The sequence below is a fragment of the Myodes glareolus genome, chromosome 5 (genome assembly GCF_982192425.1).
Source record: "Myodes glareolus chromosome 5, mMyoGla1.1, whole genome shotgun sequence".
Taxonomy (NCBI): Eukaryota; Metazoa; Chordata; class Mammalia; order Rodentia; family Cricetidae; genus Myodes; species Myodes glareolus.
The window spans coordinates 2,034,321-2,054,206 of record NC_142030.1 but is presented as its reverse complement, the minus strand read 5'-3'; the positions used below and the strand labels follow the sequence as shown (position 1 = coordinate 2,054,206).

Here is a 19,886-nt window from a genome sequence, read left to right as displayed (position 1 = left end):
TCTTGGCCACGTAGGTGGTGTCGTGTATGGGCCCTATATCGTGGAGTGAGCCTTAAATCAAATAACAAAGCAGTTGGTTACTCTCATAGTAACATACCCTATTGCATTTGTGAGTATATCTTGCATTCAGGTCACTCTTATAACTTGCAAGGTTTGTAGCTGGGTAAGATTGTTATTTTTCTTCTCTGAAGTATATTTACTATACTTCATGTGTATAGTATCAGTAGAGATGAAGCTTCCAGTTGAGTACTGGCTCAATTCCTCTATGTTTGATAGCATAAATATGTGTACCTTCAGCAATAGGGTCTTACTGTCAGGTTGTGAGGGGCAACCAGTAGCATTATTAGTAGCCTGGAACATTTGAGGGAAAGTCTATAGGACCCCTTAGGCCAACAACACAAAAAATGTAGCCCATTCCTTCACTGAGGGTCTTTTTGGTAGCATATGATGTATAGAAAGGACTCTACAGCCTACTACAGAGACACTTACTCATCCATATTCATTGCTGCTCTATTCATCAGAGTCAGAATTGAAAGCAATCTCGTTTCCATCGAATTATGAATGGATAATGAAAATGTTCATTTATACAATAAAATATTATTTGCCTATTAAGAAAAATGAAAGTTGAATGAAAATGGATGGATCTAAAAGCAGTCATCCTGAGAGAGGTAATCAAGACACAGAAAGAACATTACATGTTATCTCTTATATGTGGATGCTAGCTTTAAGCTTTAAACATGTGTGTTTCGTTTATTTTATCCACAGAGATTAGGTAGGTAGTAAGGGACAGAGTGAGAGGAGAGACTCCTTCCAAGAAAGGAGAAATAGAATACAATGTTACAAAGAGATAAAGAGGAAAATAGAATAAGAGGGTTCAATGAGGGGGGATGGGAGCAGGGCAAAGGAGAGAATTTGGGGAGTGAGAGCCAACATTAAAGGCCTTTTGAAAAGTCATATGGAAACTTTAGAAGCTTCCTGAAATATATACATATAAAAAGGAGTTTAATGAAGTTATATATAATAGAGTAGACAGCACCCCAGCTAGACACCTTATATTATTTGTCTTCTTAGTGACTACTGTTCTCCCGGGGCAGATGTCATTGGAAAGCATCTTTCATTTGCATGTCTCTGATGCCTAATGAGACTGAACACCTTTTTGTGTCTATTTATGTCCCAATCTTTGAGAATGGTCTATTTTATCAGCCCATTTATTGATATTATTGTTTGGATTTTTGTTGTCCAGTTGAGTTCTTGGTATGTTCTAGTTATTAACCACTGTTGGGTGTGTAGCTAGCAATGATTTTCTCCTCTGTAGGCTGGCTCATCACATAGCCATTTCCTCTCTGTGCAGAAGTTTTTTAATTTCTTAAGGTTTTATTTCTTGATTGTTGGCCATAATTCTCTAGCAACTGGGGCCCTATTCAGAGAGTCCTTGTTTGTGCTCACACTTTCAAGTGTTTTCCCTTAAGTTCCAGGTCTTGCATCAAAGTCTTTGATCCACATGGAGTTGAATTTTGTTACGGGTGAAAGATGGGGGTCTAGATTCATTCTCACACATGTGGACAGCCAGTTTTCCCAGCTCCATTTATAAAGATGCAGTCTATTTTTGACAGATTTCTCCAAAGTCAGGTGACTGTAGTTGTGTGGGTTTATATCTGCATATTGCTCTCCATTGAGCTATGTGTCTGTTTTTGTACCAATGCCATGCTGTTTTGTTACTGTAGCTCTGTAATATAACTTGGGATCAGGAATCATGCTACCTCTAGCACTATTCTTTCCGTACAGGACTGCTTTGGCTCGCTGAGGTCTTTTGTACTTCCATATGAATTCAATGTTGATTTTTCTATTTCTGTGACATCAGAGTTTCCATGGGAACTGTGTTGAATCTGTAGGTTGTTTTTGGCAAGATGGTGACTCTCACAGCATTGATGCTTCTGGTCCATGACCATGAGAGGTCAGTTTAAAGTGTTTGTTATACAGGACTTTTGCTTCCTTGGTTAGGTTTATTGCAAGGTTTTTAAGCAGTTGGCCTTTTTAAGGTTGTGCTATTCTCCTACAATGACTCTGAACCTTTCCTTTAGGAGGTTTTGACTTTTTTCCTCTTCCCTCAACAAGTTGGGTTTTTTCCCCTTGGATTTGCATGTTTCCCCGTTGTCTGGTCTGACTGGCCTGTTTTGTTTCGTGGTGTCAAGGACAAACCTCATACAAGCTAAGCAAACACTATTCTACTGAGCTGCATCCTTTGCTCTATTTGACTCTTCGTGCTTGTTTTTTGAGACAAGGTCTCACTATGTAACTTTGACTGTCCTAAAACTGGCTCTGTAGTCCAGGCTGGTTTCAACCTCACAGAGATCACCTGCTTCTGCCTCCCGAGTGCTGGGATTTAAAGTGGGAGCCAGCACCCATAGCTTTATATCAAGGCCGAGCCTTCCCAGGTTGCCCAGACTGGCCTTGAACATGCAACGCTTTGGTCTCAGCCTCCTGAGTACCAGGGGTCATGAGTCTCTTTGCTTCCTTCAAAATGGGCTTGTACAAGAGAGTGACATGGAGAGGCTTGCCAAGAGCGTCTGCAGCCTTTATGGGAAAAAAGCGTGGGGGCGGCGTGGGGGTGGGGGGGAAGGATGGGTAATTGTCTTTGATCCTGATGAAGGAGTAAAGGTTATATACATACATTTTCCCAGGCTGCCCCATCCTCAGGACCCAAAGGATGGTGTTTGAAATGTTCTTGCCTCGCTGTCCTTCCAGTCCTGACATTCTTATAGATATTTTTAATCGTAGAAGGTTCCGGGTGGGGACTTTGGAGATGCCGTGTAAAGACGGATGTACCGTTTGCATGTCACCCGCTTGGCTAGGGGAAGCCTGCTCGATCAGGTTGGTAATAGACTACTCCCTGTGGATCAGACAGCAGGGTTGGGTCAATCTTTCTAGGCAGTAGAGAGACTTCCGATGCCCACCCACAGACTCCCCAAATCATGTGTCTCTAAGCCCAGGCCTGAGTTCCAGGCAGAACTCTGCCCTCTTCCTGGGACTGACTTGCCTCAGAAGGTGGAGTAGGGAGCAATCAGGACGCCATGGTGGAAGATATCCTCCCACCCAGACTTTGAGAAGAGCCTCTCTTCCACTTGGCCTGGCCTCTGCCTCTCTCGGCTGCTCCCCAGGAACTGGCCTCCTCTGCTGCTTCTAAGCAGCCTCCTGAGAGCAAAGTGGGAGATGCTTGCAAAAGAGAAGTCTAGACTGTTGCAATCCTGGGAATGGATAAATATTAGCTGTTTTCTGCTGTGAAAGCTAAGACGCTTTGGCTCATTTCCCTTTTTCTAAGGGAGCAATAAACACAGGAAGGGTTTTGGAGAGTGGAGAATGGGACACCTTGTGGGGAATGTAGAGGTGCGGAGCTCCTGCTAACTGCAGGGTGACCTTGAGCGAGAACTCTGTCTCACTCTCTCTTCCATGAGCCAGTGTGGGACAGAGTGGTTTGCTGGGTCCCTCCTGGCTTCTACATTCTTGGGTGCAGACAGCACCATCTCTCCTGTGCCTCCTGCCATCTGCCTCGTTTCTCTTTTCTCCTTCTCCCTCCTGGGCCTTCTCAAACCTTGTGGTTTTCAGTGATGAAGCCACCACACAGACACACACACATACACACACACGCACGCACACACACACACACGCATGCACGCGCACACACACTCCCGTGCATTGAATATTCAGAGCCCCCTTCTCAGTCCCATGTTGGGTGCATTCAAGCCCTCCCCTAGGGAATGCATTGAAGGCATTATACTAAGAATCTTATATAAATACATCAGTTAATTGTCACAGCACCTTATAAAACAGCTCTCATTATTCCCATGAGCTGTGAGGATATTTGAACTCCAGATAGGAGCAAGAAAACAGTGAGTTTCCTGAGTGGTTCTAGCTTCCTCTCCCCCTTCCCTGCAGATCTCAGGAGCCAAGGCTTCTCTTCTGTCTATATATGGATGGCAGTGGTGGCCTGCTGAGGTGGCAGGAGGGAAGGTTAGAGGGACTTATGACCTCAGGCTTCTCAGTCTCACTTCATTCCATCCCTCCCCAGCTGGACGGAGTGGGTGGGAGGGAGTTGCCGGCATGCTGGGACCCCGTCCAGTTCTAAAAATGTCCTTCCCAGCTCCTGGCCTCCAGAAACGACGCCTTTGCAAGGCAGTCTTCGCCTGTCTGCACGTTCCTACCTCAGCCACCCTCCCCTCTTCTGCCTCCGTGGCTGGCTGAGTCCCATGGGCCCCCAGGGTTGGCTTCTTCAGGTTTCAACTGCGTGTTGCAACACTTGTAACGGACATTGGACATAGTTATCTTTGTCCGGTGGCACTTCCCCCAACTTTGTCCTTCTGGGTCAGCCTGCCTTCTTGACCCGTTAATGGGTGCCCTGTGTGGGGGCTACACTCAGAACAGGCTGCACTGCTGTTCCTACTTCTAGCCAGCCTGCTCCATGCCTTTGTCCCTCCAGCTCCTGGGGTCTTCTGGGTAGGGTCATCATACAGATAGTGCTTAGTCTCAAGGCCTGCATGGAATCACGTGTGATGCCGTCTCACCCTGACATGCCTTTTTGCACTACCTCTGAGCCCAGGTGAGAGGGAGCCGTGGCAGCAGCATTTTAAGGGACCATTGTGAGGACTACCTGGCAGAATGTCCACAATGAATATAGCGCCTGCAGAGGTCATGCTCCCTCCAGCCACTTCTCCTGGCCCTCTCTTCCTCTCCGCCTCCCTCTTTCTTTCCTCCCCATTCCTCTCTTTCCCTCTATTCTTGTTTCCTGAGGACTGTTTCTGCTCACAGATTTCCTGAGTATATCTTCCTTGTTAGGTCACTCAATCCCCACCCTGCCATGGAAGTCAAACCAAAAAGGTCCCCTGCCTTCTCTACTTCCTAAGGTCATGCAGGACTGCTAGAGAAGCCACTGTCAGCCAACTCTGACTGGGGTTGTGGTCTTGGTTCTGACTTTCAGAATAGAGATGTGGCTTTGGGAAAGCTATGGCTTCTCTCTGGATCTCCATTTCTCTTCTCAGAGACCCCCTGGGTACTGTGTAGTGTCATGGGAACAGGGCTGCCTATGCACAAGGCTTTGCAAGGCCCATGGTAATTCTTGGATGTTTCCAGCCTTTGTTTCTGCTCCCAACGATGTTGACAACATGTCTGCTCCGTTTCTCAAATGCTCTACTTACCCCCATTCCCTCCCTTTCTGGGGGAAACTTAATCATCCTGTTGTCTTAATGACAGCTTTGCACAGCACATTCCCCAGGTAAATTACCTGTGTAAACCAAACAGCTGCCATTTAATCTCTTGCAGAGGAGAGAGCTGCAGCCAGTTGGAGGTCTCTTTCTCCTCAGCACATAAGCCCACAAGAACCCACATGCCCACCTGTGCACACACCAGCCCTTGCCTTTCTTTGCCTGGAAATCATCTATTTTATGACCTTCTAAAAAACAGAAGTTGTGCATGTAGGTTGCATGGACATGTGTGTGTGTGTGTGTGTGTGTGTGTGTGTGTGTGTGTGTGTACACCCACCTTATTAGCTGCTTTTCTGTTACCATGATAAAATACTATGACCAAAAATAACTCAGGGAAGAAAAGGTTTATTTTAACTTCCGTCCAGAGGGAAAGAGTCCATAATGGCAAGGAAGGCACCATAGTAGGAACAGAAAGCAAGGAGACCATATTTCATTCATACACAGGAAGCAGAAAGTGAGAACAGGAAATGGGGAAAGTCTACAAACTCTCAAAGTCCGCCCTTCAGTGACAAATTTACTCCAGCAAGGGGCCAGCTACTAAAGGTTTCATAACCTCACAAACAGGACCAACTGAGTGCTGGGTGGTTTAATACATGAGTTTGTTGAGGACATTTCTCATTTAGACCACAACACACACACACACACACACACACACACACACACACACACACACACACACACACAGCATGCACATGCACACCACAAATACCGTCCCATCCTCTCTCCTTAGGGTTATTAAGTTTGTCTGTCTCTAAAACAATGGATTTCCTGTTCCCAGAAGCTCCGAGAAGGCCTAAGGTCTCAGGCTTCCATGCTGCTGCAGTTTTACTGTTCTGGGTGAGCACTGCAGACCTCCTTATATTAATGCAGTCTCCCTCGGGAAAGGCCAGCCATTCAGACCTTTCTCAGGTTCATATATCAGAGACAGAGCTGAAATTTCACAAAAGAGAGTAAGGGGTGTCACCTTGGAGGGGATGGATTAGATGAAAAGGGTTGTAGGAGCCGGGTAGTCACTGTCAGAGGGGAGCAAGACTCAGTGTGAGGCTGTGAGCTCAGGGCTATTATGGGCAAGGACACTGGGCTCGTGGAACTGAAAGGAGAGAGGAGAGGAGAAAGGCCTAAAGATGCACTTGACAGCCTCACAGCTATGGCCTGACTTCTAGCACTGTTCCTGAACACGGCTCTGGCTTCAAGGGAATCAGAGGGATTTTGTTCTGGGTCATATGAGTTCCTGTGGTCCAGGAACACAAATCCAGGTCATTCCAAGCCACAGTTACTGTAGGAATGGGTACATGACACAAACTAGACCTATAGATCAGAGTATTTACAGAACTCTTCCGTGAGAGCAGCAGGAGGGCTGCTTACAGCAAAGAGGGCTGATCTCAGCGGCGGGATCTGGATGCTGTCTGATGACACACTCAACTTTTGGGTGGGTGGAAGCTCACCGTCTGCTAAGATGATACATTCGGTAAGTTTTCCCTGATAGTCAAAGGACATTGACGTGATACACAGGTAGACAAGGATGCTGATGACAGCCCAAGATCTCTCTCTCCACAGTCACGAAGCTCTAACCATCTTTAGATTCATGGATCTGGGATTTCTAGGAAATTCTCCTCACACCATGGAAGCTTCAAGTAATGCCTGGAAGGCCCATCTTTGCCAGCTAAGTCCTCTGTCTGTGGTCATGGTGTGGACCTAGAAAGTTGTTGTCATGGGTAGAATTGCCTCCCCACACTCAGGACTAGGGGGCATCTTTGCTTCTAGAGCAGTGGTTCCCAACCTTCCTAATGTTTTGACTCTTTAATACAGTCATGCATGTTGTGGGGACCCCCAACCATAAAATAATTTTCATTGCTACTTCATAAATGTAATTTTTCTACTGTTATGAGTCATAATGTAAATATCTGGTATGCAGGATATCTGATTTGTGACCCTGTCCCACAAGTTGAGAACTGTCTTTTTTAGAGGGATTTGTCCTCTTTGGGTGAGGAGTGGAGGAGAGCAATATCTTGAAAATCTATTTAGTCTCTGCTGTGACGTGTAGCAGCCACGTGACCGCTGTAATGCCTTGACTTGGAATAGCACAGGCCAGTATGGAATCAGATGCCTGGTACACGAATCCCTCTTCATCCCCTGTGCATTCCTGACCAGTAGGCTGGGGATACCCGCCGTGTCAAATGTGGTATACCTGCCTCAGAGGTCTTGGAAGGGTGAGCCACGGGCATGCCTGTAGTGTTCAGGAGAGAGACTGCCGTGGAATGTAACTTTGGGGTGTGTGGTGAACCTGGGCTCTATAATCAATCTTGGGAAAACATCTTTCTCAATTTAGCTGCCTACACAGTTTGAGCTAAACAGGAGGGGAGATGAAGCTGAAAATGGCTGAGTTCTGGGGCCTCTTCCTACCCAGCACCTGTAGCAGGCTGGCCTTGACTTTTTTCTGGTTGTAGGGAGACTACCCCCTGGGAACTGATGAACCCCCTGTTGAGGAAGGCTGGCAAAGTGGCTTCTCTGGCCTTCCACAATTCTTTCTCATCTAGGAGCCCGGTTTCCCAGCATGCCCCTGGTCAGTGTCTTCTTGCCCTCTTGATTCTCATGTCTTTCTGGACGTTCATGGTTCTGTGGTTTTGGGATGACAAGCCCATCCAGGGAGTCCCAGCCCATGTTAGGACAGGGCCAACTTGTTATCATACCCACCCAGTGCTTTCCTAAGGAGGAAGCTGACATGGAGACTTGTATTTTTTTCTTTCTTCTTTTGTTTTTGTAGAAATTGCTTTTCTTAACTGTTTTTATTGTGCTATACATTTTCTCTGCTCTCCTGCCTTCCTCCCCTCTCCCCTTCTGCCCTCTCCCATTTTATTTATTCCCTCACATTCCCAATTTATTCAGGAGATCTTGTCTTTTTCTCCTTCCTATGTAGATCCATGTATGTCTCTCTTAGGGTCCTCTTTGTTGTCTAGGTTCTCTGGGGTTGTGGATTGTAGGCTGGTTTTCTTTCCTTGCCTTATGTCTAAAAGCCACTTATGAGTGAGTACATGTGATATTTGTCTTTCTTGGTCTAGGTCACCTCACTCAGTATGGTTTTTTTTCTAGATCCATTCATTTGCCGCAAATTTCAGAAACTGCTTTTCTTAATGACAGCAGGACTTTTTGTTTTACTTTGTCCCTGGTTTCCTCCTTTGGGCCCTGACTAGTGTCCTTGATCCTGGACAGAGCTTTAAAGGACACAGGCAGCTCCCGGGATTGCCCGGAAGGGAACTGCATCGTGGCTAAGCAGAACTTGCTTTCCTGTTCTCCCCTTCTGTTCTTCAGAGTCTTCCTATGCAAGCTCCTTCCTTCTCCACCGATGCAGGCCCCATAGGCTCTCGTTTATTCCTCTGCCCCACTTAAGCAGTCTGGAAGGGGCTGTCTTTCTGCCAGATTTCTGAGATTCTAGAAGACTCCAGGAGAAAGCCCAGCCTCTCCAGCTGGAGAGCAAACAGAAGCCAAACTGGCTGGAGGCCTGGCAGGCTGGACTGATAAGAATGCTTCTTGTAAAGCTCAGGGAGCGTGGTGGCTGAATGACCCCAGGGAGAGAGGCAGCAGCCACCGAGAACAGCCTTTGCTGTGGAGAAAGGGAGACACAGGACCTGTGAGGAGAGCCTCCCAAGCACCAACACGCACACACATACTAAATAGAGAAAGAAACTGGCTCAGCGGGAGAGCACACAGCATATCTTCAGCTGGGCTTCTATTGTAACTGTTCTATTTCAGGTCTGTCATCCTGCTGGCGAGCTGACAGCAGAGCTACTTAAAATACCTGTCTGAAGCTGGGGCTTAGGCTCCCTTTGAGCGTGAAGCCAATTCCCTCCTCAGCTGTGTTCCCAGGCGTGTAGCACGAAGCACGTAGTGCCTGAGGCCACGAGGCCATGGAGTCTTCATCACTGCCTGTGCATGTGGAAGGATGCCTGAGATGGCCTTAGGGCCCATGCTGTCTGTGTGACTGCGGACGGCTCAGAGCAGTGAGCCCACATGGACACTGAACCTCTTTAGTTTATTTTGTTTCATAATCCTATCTATCTTCCTACATTTAAAAGTAACATTCAATATATAAAAGTTTAAACTTATAAAAAAAGAACTAGCAGGGAAAAGCCTCCTAAATATTCTGTTATAGAGATATTAGGTTGAGCTATATGTAGCTACCATGCTTATAAGTCGAAATAGGTGAATATCAGCAGTTTCATGTTTTCCCTACTATTTTGGCATATTTTCTTCTTTTCCTTAAAATATATTTGATATTAAATTGTATATTCAAGCTTCAGCCTAATTCCCCCATAAATCATATTATTATATTATACTGTAAGCCCTTCCCCATGCAATTAGAAAGTTTCTCTAAACTCTTTTTAATGTTTACATAATATTCTGTCATTTGGGAGTAGCAAGGCCATTTCCACCACCTCTGGCTCCTTGTCCAATGTCCTAAGCTAAGAAAGAAAGCGTCTGTGTTGAATGCTGCCCTTGGCCAGGCAAGGGCTGGGCTCAGTTCCCAGCAGAGTCTGGGGTAAGGAGCTCCAGTGACAGCATCTGCCAGAAGGCGGCCGGTCTTGCCTCTCCTCTGGACATGTGCTGAGTGCAGACAGAATGAGGCTGGGAAGAACATGGGGAAGGGCACAGTTCCTTGCCAAGCACCAAAATAGGGTCTGGAGAGGCATCCTGCCCTAGCCTTCTCTTGCCCAGAAAAGATGGCGATTAATGCCCAGGCATTTTGGCTGGTGGCACACCTCCGGCCTCCATGGCAGCTGAGCCAAGTGAACTGGAGGAGTTGGATCCTTCTCACAGTGCCCTCTGTGCTGTGGGCTCCCTGAAGGTCAGCTTCTGGGGCAGCACGGGTCCTGCGTGGTGCTCTGTGGATGAGACAGAGATGGTAGACTTGAGTATGCTCCAAGTGAGGTCTGTCACTCCGCAGCTTCCTTGGGTGAAAACAGAGAAATACTAGGGCTGCTGGTGTTGAGATAACTGTACACCTATGAATGACTTTGAACTTCTGGCCTTCCTGCCTCTGCCTCCTCAGGTCTGGGGTTACAAGCGTGGATTAGCATGCCCGGTTTCATGACATACTAGGGATGAGACTCCAGAGCTTTGTATATACTGGTCAAGTTATCTTCCACCCAGATCACATCCCCAACCCCTCCAATACATTTTGATATTGAATTATCTAATACAGTTCTTGGTACCCGGCCATAACGCCATCATTTAATTTTATTTTCTCAAGAGGTAAAGTCTCTTTATGTTGCACAGTCTGACACCAAACTTGAGTTTGATCTACCCTCTTATCCCAACCTTCTGAGGAACTGGCAGCACAGGCACACTGTTTAATGTTACCACTTGGCTCCTTCCATCCTCCCCATGCCTCTCAAGCATGTTGAGTCCAGGAGAGAAATGGCTGTCGATTATGTCGTTGAGTCGTTGAGAATAGTTGACAAACATTGAGTGTTGCCATTCATTGCTCATTCATTTGTTTATGTAGCAAGAGCGTAGTTAGAGTCAGCATGTGCCAGGCACTCTCTCTACACGGGCATGCCGCAGGGAAGGAAGGCAAGCCTTTGTCCTCATGGGGAATGCACTGTTTAAGGGGAAGGTTGACAGTTGACGGGGATCAGCAATAAGGATATAGCGAGGCAAGCGGAGATGCTGTGGTAAAAGAAATCCAGCAGGGAGGGTGGGTGTGGCCAGGATGGAGATGATGATGGTGAGTGAAGGCACAGCCTAGTTGGGTTCAGCTGCTAGTGCTTATCAAGGCATTTTTGGTTGTGATGAGGTGATAAGGAAGGGTGACCGTGTTGTGTCTTCTCTGACTAGGGTTGGGAACTGGGAAGCGGGGAGGATAGCAGAGGCCCTGCAGCAGGACACTCAGCTCCCCTTTTCTGGGTCCCTTGTATGCACGATGTTGGACAAAGAGTGTCCACAGCCCATGAGCAGGTCCAGCATGGTTACAGGGCCTCTACACCTGAGTGGAGTCCCCATGCCTATGACACCGGCTCAGATAGCATATGGCCTTCCCAGCACACAGCCGAGACTGAGCAGTTTCAAAGCTGTGGATGAGAAGCAATTGGGGAAAGCAGAGGCCTGGGGAGTGTGGACAGCCAGCAGGGCCCAGTGGTCTCACCCAAGCCTTGCTTCAGCTTGTGAGTGAACCTTTAGTCATCTGGGCTGTGCAGGATTTGGGGCTGTGGTTACTCAGAGACAGCCATGTTTGTATGTGGAGCCTGAGGAAGCCAGGACAGGGCCTCGCTGTGCACACACACTCGCTGTGCACACACACTCGCTGTGCACACACACTCGCTGTGCACACACACTCGCTGTGCACTCACACTCGCTGTGCACACACTCGCTGTGCACACACTCGCTGTGCACACACACTCGCTGTGCACTCACACTCGCTGTGCACTCACACTCGCTGTGCACGCACACTCGCTGTGCACTCACACTCGCTGTGCACGCACACTCGCTGTGCACGCACACTCGCTGTGCACGCACACTCGCTGTGCACACACACTCAGAGGCACAGGCTCCGAAGTAAACCACTTCTGGGATCATCTTCATTCCTCTGTTGTCTCTGCCGTGACCTGGAGCCCATCCATGCAGCTCTGTCATTAAGTCACTGTACCACTCAGAAAAGTACAGGACACGGAGGATGTGGGTGTTGTTTGCTAGGCCTGTCTGGTGGTTAGTGTTATCCTCTTGATGGGCTCCAAAGTCCACCATTGATGAGCATGTCAGCTGTAGGTGTGACTGGGACCCTGGACTATGGAAATGTGCTGAGTAGCAGCAAGCATCCATCCTGTTCTGCTCTTTGACTGTGGATGTGATGGGACCAGCTCAAGCTCTTGCAGCTTTGACTTTCCCCGTATGGTGGACCATTTCCCTCTATTGGCTAAGGGCTCACTGAGATTGGGAAGATGGTTTGCTGGGGAGGATCACCTTAATTTCACTCTGCTTCGTCTCTGTGGGTGGGCGTCTGGAAGGACTTGGTCACCGGGGACAGGCTTTGGTGACATACAGGTTGAAACCCTCTGCAGTAGCAGAGGCAGCAGTGATGAACGGAGGAAACCTGACAAGGACAGAGTATATCTTTAATAAACCAGTAGGTTGCTTTTTGTCAGAGGTTTTATTATGGCAACAGAAACTAAGATATCTAGCTTCTTTCTTGTGGACAGGGTATCTTGGAGCTGGGAGATGGTAACCAAATATGGGCTTCCTTAGAGAGGACTCTAACCTATAGGGCCCAGTGCTATGCCTGGCACATATGACATGCTCAACAAATACACGTGGAGTGATTCTAACTTAACCCTCATTTAACTTATTGAAGAAAAATCCTGGGTCTGGGGAACGGAATAATGGAGCTAGCGCCAGAACCTCTGATTTCCCTGTTCTCGTCTAGTGTTCCCTAACACAGTAGGTGCTAACTCAGTGTGGGTTTCTCCTCCTTTCTTCTCCCTGCCCATTTCACACCTCTGCAATTTCTCTTTAAGGGAACGACACGAGCCGAGATTATTTTCCACTTCTGTGTATTCCTTCTCCAACCTCAACAATGTCACACGTTGCTGTCGGAATTAAACTAAGAGATGGCCAGTAGCTCTGGGTTAAGAAGTTCACCTTTCTTAGCGTGTTGGTGACATTGGCAGGTCCCTTGAGGGTAGGATTCTGGATGAAGGCATGGGCTGGTATCCCAGGATCTAGGAGAGAGCCCCACAGGGCTCCCAACAGAGAACACCAAGGGGCTCCCCACAGGGACCCACTTTGAGCTCTGTCATCTCCCTCCCCTACAGTGGCAGATGAAATGCTGTAAGTGTGACTCCAGGCTCCCTCACAATTACAACAGTCACCGAGTGGAGAATGTCGCATCGTCTTCAGGTCCCACGCGCTGGTGGCAGTCACAGAATGGTGAGGACCTGCCACCTCCTTGCAGGAGCCCACGATTATAGAGGCTCTACAGGCTGGGGCCTGTGGAGGCAAAGGTGTGGGGGGTGGGGAGGCCGAATCTGCCAGCTTTGTTTAGGGGAGCGTTGGGTGCTATAGGCAAAAGGGTTTACCTGGGTTGAGGGGAAGGTGTGCGGGAAGAGGACCACACCTGTTTCACTTTGCCTTGTCTCTGTGGGTGGGTGCATGTAGGACTTGGGCCTTGGGAACAAATCTGTTTGTGCAGAGGTCACCTATGAATAGGTAACACAAGCAGGAGCATACCAGTCCCCTCCTTTCCCAGAAGTGGCTCAGTGTCAAGGCTGGAGGTGTTCTGACCGCCCAGAACTGGTGTTAGCAAGGCTTTCTTTGGGGGCATGGGGAAAGCATCTTGTCTAACATTTCTGCTTCTTGTCCTTCAAGATGTGAACCCAGTTTCTCTGCAGCTAGACCTGGACAAGAGAATGCAGCTTCAAGACATCATGATGGATTTTAAGGTTTGCTCTTGGGGACCTTGGGATAGGAGAGGGATTTGGGCTGAGAGGAGGGCAGTGTTTGGTCTCCCTAAGCTGGGATGATGGCACCATAGGCCAGAGGTCCTCTTTCAGAATAGGGACACCATCTATGACTTTATATCATGGTGACATCAGACAGCTGGCCTCCAGGAGAAGAGGACTCCTTCCCAAACCCCATCCTTACCAAGCTGCAGTTGCAGGCCCTGGTCTTCTCTGCAGACATCTTTAACCTGTCTGATAAATAGACCCTACTCTGGCACAAACCACTCCTACTGGACTTGGTTACTTTTAATGATTTTGGTATGAAATAGCCCGGAAATAGCTCATGTGCTGATGGTTTGGTCCCCAGTGGGTGGCTCTGGTCTTCAAGAGGTAATTGGGTTATGAGACCTATGATGTAATCCCTAGATCAATCCATTGATGGATGGATGATCTGAGGCATGATTTCAAAGTGATGGAAATTTCAGCTGGAGCCTGGTTGGAAGAAATAGGTCACTGGGGGCATACCCTTTGGGGTCCTGTCTGTCCTGGGCATCCCCTTTGTCTGTCTTCTCCCTCTCCTCTCTCCTTGTCTTTACATTCATCACTAGCAATCTATTCTATGTGTGCAATACAACATGTACATAAAGACACAAAAATATGCAGAATACACAAGGACCACAGGTCTCTGTATTAGTCAGGCCTCATGACTGGGACACAAACCTCCAAGAATCAGTCTGCGGAGAAAGGACTTATTTTGACTGGGGGTCAGAGGTTTCAACCCACAGTAGCTGGTAGGTGGAAGTTTCTGTCCCGCCTTGTTCCACAGCTGTTCAAACCCAAGGGAACATGCAGAGGCTTATATGAATTATAAGCTGGCTGGTCTATTGCTCAAAATACTTACTACCTCTTATGAATGAAATTAACCTATAATTCTTACCTATGTTTAGCCACGTGGTTTGGTACCTTTTCTCAGCAAGGCATTTTCTCATCTTGCTTCCTCTCCTTCTAGCTGACGACTGTGTCTCTGCCTTTCCTCTTCCCAGAATTCTCTTAGTCTGGTTGTCCCGCCTATACTTCCTGCCTGGCTACTGGCCAACCAGCGTTTTATAAAACCAATATGAGTGACAAATCTCTACAGTGTACAAGAGCACTGTCCCACAGCAGCGGCTGCTCCCTTAACTGAACTGAGGCTGGCCATCACGGCGGGGAACCTAGAGAAGAGTGGAGTGGACCACTAATGATGGAGAGAGAAACTGGTCTGGGATCTGAGCTTCAGGCCCTCAGCTTACACAGCAAGCACAGCTGTGTCCTCTCCCTGGTCCCTGGTGTGATCTACTTTCACAATTTTGAAGATGAGATCAAGTTTAACTAGTGGTCAAGAACTTGTCTGCCCACAGGAAGGACTTGCCGCGGCACACCTCGCTTGGTGAAAAGCCCCTCCCGTCAACACTATGGCCTCTCACATCTCCGCTCCTGTCTTAGAAGCAATGGTTTCATTCATTTGTGACAGGTCATTGTGTCCCTCCACCCAGAAGATTTAACTGCATTCTTTCCATGGAAATAGTCAAGCATGGAAAGATAAAGTTTACTTAATAAGATGAGAGAAACAGGAAGTCTGTAAGCATGTTTTAAGAGTCGAGAGGCGTGTGGGGTGACACACAACAGGACTCAGTTTCTTATCTGACTGAGAAAGTTGGCTCTGAGAGCCCTGCCCTACAAAAGGTCGAAGTATTTTGAGAAATGCCAGCAGTGTTTGAACAGATGCCCAGTCCCTCAAGGAGACAGTTCTGAAAGGTAGTGTTAACGCGGACATTGCTAAATGCTTTGTCTTCTGTCCATGTGTCAGATTCAGCCACATGCATACCAAATACTGGTGGTGTGGTATAACTGGCATCTGCTGTTAGGGACAGAAAGGTATGTAAAATGAAGTCACGATGAAGCTGCCCTCACTAAGTGTACCAGAGAAGACCGAGTGAGTGGCAGTGGTGTCAGTACTGATGAGCCTAGGAGGGCATCTAGCTTGGCTAGCCTTGGCTGTGGTGTCAGAGAGTCCACCATATAACCATGTGAAGGGCAATGTCCACTCCAGGGAAAGACTCTTTCAAAGCTTCGAAGCTAAAGTGAGGAGTGAGGAACAAAGAAACCCATTATAGGCAAGGGCACAAGAGAATCCAGAGGGGTCTAGAGGGTGAATTTCTGTGGTTGTGAGAAGGTTGTGAGTCACCACCCACTCAACAGTGTATACTCGGTGCCCACTGTGCACTAGGGGCTGGGCGGAACTGGGCACCAAGCAGGCAAGGAAGAGGGGGTGGTTCAGGGCACTGTTTCTCAAACTAGTCTGTGTCTGCTCTTCCCCTTCCCTAGGGACATCTGACAATTTCTGGGGGTGTTTTGGTTGTCACAATTGTGGGTATGGCAATGACATTAGGTAGGCTGAGGTCAGGGATGCTGGTCAGTATCCTGCAATTCACAGGGCAACCCAATGGTTCCTTTGTCCAACTCCAAACAGGAACTGTGTTGAAGCTGAGAAATCCTGCCTAGAAAGCAGGGAACTGGCTGGTAGATGATTAGAACGGTGGTGCTATTTCTGAGGGAAGCCAGATGGTATACTAGGAGGCAGTGCCATGGGCTGGGCAGGAGAATGCAAGTTAGGTAGGTATATAAAAAATATCCGTGGAAAAGTAACATTTAGACTTCCAACAAAGGACGAGAAGGAACCCACAGGGGAGAAATGTTCCAGGAAGGAGACAGGCAGGAGGGATGAGGAGGAGATGGGCTCCTGAGATGGCGGTCAGTGAAGGCCAAACAAGGAACATAGTGCCTTTGCAAGAAGGCCAGGTTAGAGTTTAAGAAGTGTGGGTGGGCTGGTCAGCCTTCTGTCACTGTGACAAGCCACCCCAAGATAGAAAAACTTGACAGTAGAAAGGTGATGTTTGGCTCACGGGTTCAGAGGTTTCGGTTCACGCTTACTTGTTCCTGTTGCTTTGGGGAGTATGGAGAAGCTAAGCATCACAGCAGGTGGTGTGGCAGAGCACAGCTTCTCTTCTCATGGTGACTGGGGTGGGGTTAGGTGCTGATTACTGTCTTGGAACGTAGGACTTGTCCCTGTCTTCTCCACAGTCCTTGCCATTCCTGGTCCATCTCTCCCTCCTCTGTAGGAGACCCTGTCTGCTACTGTGTCTCCCACAGGTCACTCAGCCCTATTCCATCTCCCCGACCCGTGTCTCCCCAGAGCCCCATGCCAGCTGGCATGCTGATCGAGCGCTCTTCTGACTTTGGCAAGACCTGGAGGGTGTACCAGTACCTAGCTACAGACTGTGCCAGCACCTTTCCCCAGGTCCACCAGGGCCAGCCCAAGAACTGGCAGGACGTCCGGTGCCAGCCCCTGCCCCAGAAGCCCAATGGGCGTCTCACTGGGGGAAAGGTAGGTCTAGGGAACCTGAGCCAGCTGGCGGAGGGAAGAAACCCATGTCTCCTAGTTAAGAAGAATAGGCCAGATCAGATCATTTGCTGGGACCTTCCAGAAACTTCTTGAGGCTTCTATTGCATCATTCACCCTGACTTTCTCCAATTTTCTCCTATTGGGCTCATGGCTGCATCCCTCTGGGGACTTTTTTTGTAAGGACTTCTGGATGGCTACTTACACATAAATGAACAAAGAACGCATGTAATTTGACTTTTATAGGATTTACCACAAAAATAAATTTTTTGGTTTATCTGTCATGGCAGACCTAGTCCATAGTGGGAGATTCCAGAATAACTCAGATCTCTGAAGTTATCTGCAATGAAAATGACAACCTGCCTCTAGAAACACCCGGATTTTTTCCCCCAGACTCTTTCCTGTGTGGTCATGTTTTTCTCCAAAGTATTTCCCACTCCTCCACATGGAGGAGGTGATAGCTCCCCTTCCCATGGAGAAGCAGCTCCCGGCCCAGGCAGGCTGAGTGCTGCCCCCATGTGGCCATGGATCTCCTTGCGTCCACCTACCAGCAATTTGGTTAAATCTTTCCTGGGCCTGAATGTCCATTTTTTCCTAGCCCTGAGCAGAGCCCAGGGCTTCTTCTTTTTTGTAAGGCATTGAGATGAAAACTTGGTGGGATATGCCAGGATGTCACACGTAGTGAGGTTTGTAGATAAACAAAAGCCTACTTAGAACCAATGATGGTCAGGGTGGCCAGCACCGAGTGTTCACTTAGTCCACATCTATACCACATCTTACCATCTTGCATGCATGAAAATGCCAGACAAAACCCATCATCATGTATAACATTATATATATATATATATATATATCATGAGTACTATATAATATTATATATAAAACAATAGGACTGGTGAGATGGTCTAGCAATTAAACTGCTTGCCATGCAAACCTGGTGAAATGATCCCCAGAACTCATGTGAAGGTAGAAGGAAGAAGCCAATGCCACAAAGCTGTCCTCTGACCTCCAACCCACATTCCATGAAACCTTGTGCGCTTCCCCCACCACATTCATACATTAATATTAAAGAAAAAATGAAAGCTAATAATAAAAAAGTATCATCAAAGTTCTTCTTTGTAATAGATGACAAAGTGACATAGCAGGTAGACCTGTCTTTCCCAACACACACGCGCGCACACACACACACACACACACGCACACACACACACCTGTGGATGCTCCTTTAGGATCCAGCGGTCATCTGTCCCAGCACAGGTGGCAGCCTCGTGGCCACGGTCTGTCTCAGACTGGTGAGAAGGGGTGTAAGGAGAATGAGGACCGAAGGGATAGAAGGCGTCTGAGCTCAGTGCACACTTCTGTCCCCTGAACTTTCTTCCCTCTGAGCAGGTCCAGCTTAACCTTATGGATTTGGCATCAGGTATCCCTGCATCCCAAAGCAGAAAGATTCAAGGTTGGTTTAACTCCTCTTCCTCTCCCCCACGGGGCTGTTAGTGGGGGCATGGAGCAGCTTGGAACCCAGCTCATGGAAATTTCCAGCTCCTTCCAAAGTCTCAGTGTGTTTGGGACACAGTGCTTGCTTCCTCATCCTCCAGGATTATATGGAGCATGCTGTGTGGGAAGGCTGAAGGCCGGGATGTCTGTGCTTTAATGGGAAGGTGGAAAAGAGAGGAAGACTCCACTGACCTTTAACTTACTGTCTTTGCTTCCCTGCTCCCTCCTTGCTGGTGGCACTCTCAGAATTAGGGGACATCACAAACCTAAGAGTCAACTTCACCAAGCTGGCCCCTGTGCTGCACAGGGGCTCCTATCCACCCAACGCCTACTTCGCAGTGTCGAAACTACGTCTACAGGGGAGTTGCTTCTGTCATGGGCATGCCGACCGCTGTGCCCCCAATCGTGGAGGCTCTACAGGTTCCACCACTGCTGTGCAGGTGACGGTCTAGGGTGGGAATGGCAGAATGGAAGGAGTGGGACCAGACCAGACCAGACCCTCCCACAAAGCAGGGCAGCTGCTCAGCTTTTGTGGATATTGCTGGTGACATAGCTCAATGGTAGAGCACTTTTCTAGTGAGTGAAAGGGAGATAGGTTGGGGGCAGAGGCTGGGTGAGGTGGTGCATGCCTAGTAATCCCGGCACAAGTAAGCTGAAGGAATGGGAGTTCAAGGTCATTTCCAGCTACATCGTTGAGTTTGAGGCTAGCTGGGCTGTGCACCATCCTATTTTTAAAAAATTCACAAACAAGCAAACAATAAAGACAGAACAAAACAAAAAGACATAGATATTTAGTAAGTCTGCAAGAACAAAGGCAAATCTACTGTTTCAGAAACCCAAATTGTATGCTTCAGGTCTGCATTCTACCTGCAGATGGTCTCAGCTTCGGCTGCATGTAGACCTGTGGGAACAGGGGAAACTGAGGCAAAGCCTCTCAACCTGGATCTCACAGCATTATTATAATATGGAAGTTGCTGTGTACCTGTGAAAATATTATCATGAATTATAAGACCTGAGAGTCGGAATAACCTGGCTGAACCTCTGCGTTCAGAACTTCTGATTTCATGGTTTGAAGCTCCGAGCTGTTGGAATGTCCTGTGGGGTTGAGAGCCACTGGCCTTGGGGTTTAGTCATCTGGTAGGTGTGGGGCCAGGTAAGAGGTCAGTGCTTACTATGAAAACAAAGTCCACCCTGGATACCAGCCAGTATGGGTGCAGTAGGGATGGATAGAGAAAATCCAGTGTAGCAAGCTCTTGGGGTTCCCTG

The 19,886-nt window shown here is 48.0% G+C and overlaps 1 protein-coding gene across 5 annotated transcripts in view; it reads left to right on the top strand.

Annotated features, from left to right (window-relative positions):
- The window catches only part of Lamb3 (laminin subunit beta 3), a 113,115-nt gene that overhangs the window by 75,187 nt on the left and 18,042 nt on the right, over positions 1 to 19,886 (top strand). For all 5 annotated transcript variants that reach the window (XM_048439342.3, XM_048439347.3, XM_048439344.3 and 2 more), the window contains 5 exons: positions 13,061 to 13,175; positions 13,614 to 13,687; positions 16,920 to 17,111; positions 18,516 to 18,579; positions 18,867 to 19,060. In XM_048439342.3, the coding sequence (XP_048295299.3) occupies positions 13,061 to 13,175; positions 13,614 to 13,687; positions 16,920 to 17,111; positions 18,516 to 18,579; positions 18,867 to 19,060 (639 nt within the window). The remainder of the gene's footprint in view (positions 1 to 13,060; positions 13,176 to 13,613; positions 13,688 to 16,919; positions 17,112 to 18,515; positions 18,580 to 18,866; positions 19,061 to 19,886) is intronic.